General features: G+C 49.0%; 1 protein-coding gene across 4 annotated transcripts in view; it reads right to left on the bottom strand.

Moving 5' to 3' along the window:
* pex5la (peroxisomal biogenesis factor 5-like a) overlaps window positions 1-7,500 on the bottom strand; it is an 83,040-nt gene that overhangs the window by 26,720 nt on the left and 48,820 nt on the right. For 3 of the 4 annotated variants that reach the window (XM_031574227.2, XM_031574226.2, XM_031574224.2), the window contains 2 exons: window positions 955-1,155; window positions 161-284 (listed from right to left, as the gene is read on the bottom strand). In XM_031574227.2, the coding sequence (XP_031430087.1) occupies window positions 161-284; window positions 955-1,155 (325 nt within the window). The remainder of the gene's footprint in view (window positions 1-160; window positions 285-954; window positions 1,156-7,500) is intronic. The other variant, XM_031574225.2, reaches the window with a different exon arrangement.

The raw sequence follows: 7,500 nt of genomic DNA on the forward strand, positions 1-7,500 counted from the left end.
GCATGTGTGTGTGTGTGCAAGTTTGTGTGTGTGTGTGTGTGCATGTGTGCGCGTGTGTGTGCGTGCGCATGTGTGCGCGTGTGTGTGCGTGCGTGTGTGTGTGCGTGTGTGTGCGTTGTGCGTGTGTGTGTGTCGTGTGTGTGTGTGTGTGTGGCCTCACCACAGCAGCTCGCTGGATGAGTTCTTGGACGAGCGTCTCCTCTCCAGCTTCCACTTCCTGCTGCCAGTTCTCTCAGGGTGGGGATTAAGCTCCTCCCACTTCTCTAGAGGGGAGGGAGCATTTCCTTCAACCAATCAGAAGACACAGTTAGCTAAGATCAGCCCTTACACCTGGCCCAACCAATCATAAGACACAGTTAGCTAAGATCAGCACTTAAACCTGGCCCAACCATTCAGAAGAATAAAAGTAAGTCATCTGTCATGCTGCTGTTATTAGTCTAGACAGTTGAAAGGTAGACCTTTCATGTGGTGTAGCAGAAGTGTATGACTGTGCGTCATCAATGGAACCAGCTATAGTTAAACTAAATGTCAGAGAGCAGTGAAAAACACAAGGGCCCCGGGACAGATCCATGAGGAACCCCCCACCTGACCTGTACCCAAGCTTGTCAACTCAAACCCACCTCTGCAGTCTCCCAGGGCAGTTATTAAAGACAGAAAAGACCTGACTGCAATCGGCCTGAATGTGGGAGGAATGAAGTGCAAATGCTAACCAATGCTAATCAATGCTAGCCAATATAATATTTCACATCACTGGCAAAGTCTGAACCGGTCTGACAAATCCATCAACATATGATTCAAATAAGACAATAAAACCTTTCTGGATCTGAATCTGTGTGCTTATCACACTGATTACGAGTTCAAAAAGCAGGGCCATAAATTACTCATATTTACCAGTTTTGTCCAAGTGAGTGTGTTTGTTAGTGTATAAGTGTGTGTGTGTGTGTGTGTGTGTACCTGATTCCCTCTCCTGTGTCCGTGAGGAGGTGCTGGTCTGCTCCACGTCCACCTGGATCAGCTCTGTCTCTACTGATCTCTTCCTGTGCAGTGTGACCTTTGACCCCTCGGCCCGCACAGACAGAGGGCTCTTCCTGTCCTTACTGTTCCTCCTCTCACCCGGCTCACTCAGGTCCAGCAGGTCCAGCGAGGAGGAGAGCACTGCAGGAGAGATAGAGAGATATAAAGACAGAGAGAGAGAGAGAGATAGGGAGAGAGAGAGGGGGAAAGGGAGAGGGAGAGGGAGAGGGAGAGGGAAGAGAGGGAGTTAAAAACCTGTTTATTGAACCAGTATTCAGACTTTTATATTACTGCACATAATACAGCAGAACATCCAACATTGACAACCTTTCAGATCCTCAGATTAAAAAGAAAACAACGATACAATGCCAGGCCATCTGTTTCACACACACACACACACACACACAAATACACACACGCACACACACACACGCGCACACACACACACGCACACACACAGCCTCATGCCAGGCCCTCTGTTTCACATTTTTGAAGTTTTACGAAACAATAGTAAACCCCACAAGATCGTTTATCAATATATAATAAATAATAATACATATATGTATTATTTATAATAAGCATATTCAATCTTAATTCAACCTTTCACCATTCCCCTAAAAACCTCTGCAGTGCCAGTTCACCCTCCACTCTCCTATATCCTTTTCCAAATAGACAGTTTTGCTGAACCCAATATAAAAAAATCAATAAACACACTTCTCTTTTCTTCTTCCCCTTTTATATAAGGCCCCCAACAAAAAGGGGATGAGAAAAGCTTCCCCCTAACCTTCCAAACAAGCCCTTCAAGAGCTCAAAAAGCTCCTGCAACCTCTCACAGAATACACACAGATGATCTACCATCTCCGCTCACAGAATACACACAGATGATCTACCATCTGCGCTCACAGAATACACACAGATGATCTACCATCTCTACTCACAGTATACACACAGATGATCCACTGTCTCCGCTCACAGTATACACACAGATGATCTACCATCTCCGCTCACAGTATACACACAGAAGATCCACCATCTCTACTCACAGTATACACAGAGATGATGCACCATATCCTCAAACCCACAGAATGGATTCAGTTGAGCCACATGTAGCTGTAGCCCGGTAACGAGCCGGTAGTACACGGCGCGTAAGGATGTGTCTATCTCTGGGGTTCTGTCTCCTGTTCCTTCTAGAGTTGCTTCTGTATTTGGACAATTCGCAATTCTGTCTGATGTCAGCTGCTGTAGTGTTCTGTGTTGTTTGTTCTTCTAGAGTTCTGTGTTGGCTGTTCCTCTAGAGTTCTGTGTTGTTTGTTCTTCTAGAGTTCTGTGTTGGCTGTTCCTCTAGAGTTCTGTGTTGGCTGTTCTTCTAGAGTTCTGTGTTGTTTGTTCTTCTAGAGTTCTGTGTTGGCTGTTCCTCTAGAGTTCTGTGTTGGCCGAGGGGCCACAGCCGGTGGAGAAAGGGGGCTGTGGCGGACAGGCTTGATCTTTGAGACGTGGAAGGTTTGATGTATCCGGCGAAGGCATGAAGGTAGTCTCAGCCGGACTGCGGAAGGACCGAGGACCCGTTCGACCAGATAAGGTCCGATGAACCGAGGGGCCAGCTTCCGGGAGTCTACCTTCAGCGGCAGGTCCTTGGTGGAGAGCCAGACTCTCTGCCCCCTCCGGTAGTGAGGTGCCTTGACTCTTCGTCGATCTGCCCCCCGCTTGACCTGGGAACCTGAGTGCAGCAACGCGGCCCGGGCTCGTCTCCAAGTGGATTTGCAGCGTCGGATGAAGGCCTGGACAGAGGGAACAGAGGCCTCTGACTCCTGGGAAGAAAACAGAGGTGGTTGGTAGCCCAATGAGCATTGGAATGGCGACAAACCAGTGGCAGCAACAGGTAGCGAGTTATGGGCATACTCAGCCCATGCCAAATGTCGACACCAAGAAGTTGGATTCTGGGATGACAGACACCTCAGGACCCGCAAAACTCTCTCCAGAAGACAGAGACAAACTGAGGGCCCCGATCTGACACAACATCACATGGAAGGCCATGAATCTTAAAAACGTGATTCATTACCAGAACAGCAGTCTCTTTGGCCCAGGGGAGCTTGGGCAGAGGGATAAAATGCACCGACTTTGAGAACCTGTCAACTATGGTAAGCACAGTTGTGTTACCATCAGAAGGAGGAAGTCCACTCACGAAATCCAGGGCGATGTGGGACCATGGTCGTTTGGGAACCGGCAGAGGTTGAAGGAGACCCACAGGTGGTTGGTTGGAGGTCTTATTACATGCGCAGGTAGAGCAGGCCGCAATGAAGGAGCGGACATCATCCACCATCTTGGGCCACCAGAAGCGTTGGCGAAGGCACGCCATCGTCCTCCTGATCCCAGCATGACACGCCAAGCTGGAAGAGTGACCCCACTGCAGGACTTCAGAGCGAACGGACCTCGGAACAAACAGACAGTTAGCAGGACAATCCTCCGGACTGGACTCCTTCTGCAGTGCCCTCTGGACCCTCCTCTCAATCCCCCAAGACACAGCCCCTACCAGACACCTAGTGGGCAGAATGGTTTCAGCCGCACGAGACACCTCAGGAGCACAGAACTGGCGGGAGAGAGCATCTGGCTTTCCGTTTTTGGAACCTGGGCGAAAAGACAGAGTGAAGTTAAAACGGTTAAAAAACAAGGACCACCTGGCCTGACGGGCATTTAGCCGTTTTGCAGACTTCATGTACTCCAAGTTCCTATGGTCTGTCCAGATGAGGAATGGGAGTTCTGCACCCTCCAGCCAGTGACGCCACTCCTGGAGAGCCATCTTCACAGCAAGGAGTTCTCGGTCTCCGACATCATAATTCCGTTCAGACGGAGACAGTCTATAGGAATAGAAGGCACAGGGGTGTACTTTACCATCCTTAGCTGACCTTTGAGACAGGACCGCTCCAATTCCACTATCCGAGGCATCCACCTCAACAATGAATTGGCGGGATGGATCAGGCGTGGTCAGAATAGGAGCAGAGGTAAAACGTAACTTCAGCTCCTGAAAGGCCTTCTCTGCTGACTCACCCCAGAGGAACCTTACCAATGAAGAGGTCAGAGAGGTCAGAGGAGCTGCTACTACACTGTAGTTGCGAATGAACCTCCTATAAAAATTGGCAAACCCCAAAAACCTCTGCAGGTCCTTTCGTGATTGTGGGGTGGGCCATTCCACTACAGCCTTAACCTTTTCTGGGTCCATGTCCAATCCACCCTCGTTGATGACAAACCCCAGGAAGGAAGTAGAGTGTTGGTGGAAGGCACACTTCTCTGCCTTAACAAATAGCTGATTCTCAAGCAGTCTTTGGAGAACTGAGCGGACATGTTGGATGTGTTCTGGGAGTGATCTGGAAAAAATCAAAATATCATCCAAATAAACAAAAACGAACCTGTTCACCACATCACGCAGCACATCATTGACAAGACCCTGGAAAACAGCTGGAGCCGTTGTCAAGCCAAAAGGAAGCACCAAATATTCGTAGTGGCCCGTGGGTGTATTGAAGGCCGTCTTCCACTCATCCCCCTCTTTGATGCGCACCAAGTGATAGGCATTACGCAGGTCCAGTTTGGTGAAGACAGTGGCACCCTGTAGTAACTCAAATGCCTCATTCATAAGAGGAAGTGGGTACCTGTTCTTGACTGTGATGTCATTTAACCCACGGTAGTCAATGCAGGGTCTAAGGGAGCCATCCTTCTTACTGACAAAAAAGAAGCCAGCCCCTGCCGGGGAAGAGGATGGGCAGATGATACCTGCAGCCAGGGAATCCCCAATGTACTTCTCCATAGCCAGTCGTTCAGGTGGAGATAAGGAGTACAGTCGACCTCGAGGTGGGCATGTTCCAGGGAGCAGGTTGATAGAGCAGTCGTAGGGTCGGTGAGGTGGCAGAGAGGTGGCTCTGGATTTGCTGAACACCGGTTTCAGGTCAAGATACTCCTCTGGAACCGAGGATCTGGAAAATCCTCAAGCGCCTCAGAAACAACAGACAGGGAATTAAAAGCAGACTTCATGCAGTGAGAAAGGCAGAATGGGCTCCAGCCCAAAATTGTGTTCTTGGCCCAATTGATGTGGGGGTTATGTTTCGTCAGCCACCTATGGCCAAGAACTAAGGGGTTCAAAGGAGAGTCGATGATATAGAAAACTACTTCATTGACGGGGCCCCTGCTTTTACAGTCAGGAAGTTGCTGGATGTCCGGCGCCGGGGACGAGGGCTCCAGTTTTTGGTCAACTGGGAGGGCTACGGTCCAGAGGAGCGCTCCTGGGTACCTTCTCGTCTGCTCCTGGATGATAAACTCATCCAGGATTTCCGCCGTCAGCACCCCAACCATCCCGCTCTGGCGCCAAGAGGCGCACGTTGAGGGGAGGGTACTGTCAGTATTTGGACTCTGTTTCTGTGTTGACATGTGTTTTTGTTGTGGTAGCCATGTGTCTGTGTTGTGGTAGCCATGTGCTACCATGTGCTCCGCCCCTTGTCCTGTCTTTGTTCTGTTTCCCACCTGTTCTGCTCCTCACCTGTGCCCAATGATTACCCTGCCTATTTAAGCCTGTCTTGCCTCATGTTCCCTGTCGGATTGTCGCAACTGTTGTGCTACCCTGTTCCGTGAGTTGTCTGTGTTTTTGTAGAAAATAACTTTGCCTGCTTAAGTCTCCTTGAAGGAATACTTTTTGAACTGTTAGCTTACAGAAGCTTTTTGTGTTTTTCGGCGTGGAAGCCTACAGTGGTCGTGTGCCCTGTTTTTGTGTTTGCCTTTTTTGATCGTCTGTGTTTTGTGGAATAAATCCTACTTTCATCGATCTGCGATTGGGTCCTCTTTTGAAATCCTGACACAGGACCTATCACAGGTGTGTGTGTGTTATCATTATTAGTAGGCCAGGACCTATCACAGGTGTGTGTGTGTGCTATCTTTATTAGTAGGCCAGGACCTATCACAGGTGTGTGTGTGTGTGTTATCTTTATTAGTAGGCCAGGGCCTATTACAGGTGTGTGTGTTATCTTTATTAGCAGGCCAACCATGAAAGCATAGAAATCGTGGAAACGTGTCTGTTACGGTCCGTTATGGTGAACGGTGAGTGCCACCACAACCACCAGAACCCTGGTGACCACATTCTCTCCATATTCACATGACATCAGGGTCAGTAACACTCTCTCTTTCTCTCTCTCCCTCTCTCTCTCTTTCTCTCCCTCTCTCGTTCTCTCGCTCTCTCTCCCTTTCTCTTTCCCTCTCTCTCTCTCTCTCTCTCTCTCTCGATTATCTCCCTCTCTCGTTCTCACTCTCTATCTTTCTCTCCCTTTATTCTTATCTCGCTCTCTCTCTCCTCCTCCCCATAGTCTCTCTCTCTGCAGTTACTCGGCTGTTGTTTAGTTGCACAGAAATTAATAGATCCTTCCACTGTAATCTGCTGCTAATTAGTGGTGTTTTCATGCAACTATATGCCTTTGCTCTTCAGAAGATAAACACAATTAGGAATCAAAGACAGCCCCTCTTCAGAGAGTCACGGGTGTCACACAGACGAGAGACAGGTGTCATACACACACACCCACGCACACACTCACTCGAACACGCACACGCACGCACACACGCACGCACACACGCACGCACACACACACACACTCACACACGATGCTCCTTTGGGTGTGTTGGTGTCATAGACTGCAGAATGTGTGTGGTGCGGTGCTAATTAATGGCGGCGGTGAGTGTAACACAGGAAGCTAATGAGTGGGGCTCTCATCAGGAGATGAAGACGGCTTATGGTGCTGAAGTGTTTACTCGTGTTCTCATTACTACGTCTCAGTGTTGTCACTTAGCTCTTCAAAACAAACATCAAAACATCTTCTTGCAACGCACACCTCCTCCGCCTCAGATCCACACACACACACACACACACACACACACTCACGCTCCCTCCAGATGGATTCCTCTCTGAGGGCACATACTGATGGAGATGGGGCAAAGAGAGAGAGAGTAACTGGTGCAATTAGAAGATTCTACAGTCTGTGTAGAAAGCATTCCCATGCTAGCAATTGGTCCATGGTCACAAAAGATTTCCTCTTTGTTCTGTGGGCATTCCATGAAGGTGTCGGCCATTTTGTTTTCTGAGTTGTTTGTGTTTTGTCGTTGTGCACTGGAGTGAAGCCAGTAACCTTTGAAGTTTGAAAGTGAGGAGGTCTGTCATTTAGAATAAATAGCTGCTGTTGTTGTGCACAGACTGCACACTGTGTGTGTGTGTGTGTGTGTGTGTGTGTGGGGAGGGGGTCTGTGTGAAGCCTGCTCTTACAGCAGACAACCTCAGGGCAGCAGCCTCGAGGGTACAGGCAGACTGGAAGAGGAGGTTTGTTACAATATGAACCTCTGGGGGAAACTGGGCACTGGGCTCTGTAAAGCGCCTTGAGACAAATTCATTTTTGTTGGCGCTATATAAATAAAATGTAATTCAATTGAATTGAACCTGGCACCGGCACTGGTACTGGCACT

Source organism: Clupea harengus, chromosome 10 (assembly GCF_900700415.2).
Source record: "Clupea harengus chromosome 10, Ch_v2.0.2, whole genome shotgun sequence".
NCBI classification, from domain to species: Eukaryota; Metazoa; Chordata; class Actinopteri; order Clupeiformes; family Clupeidae; genus Clupea; species Clupea harengus.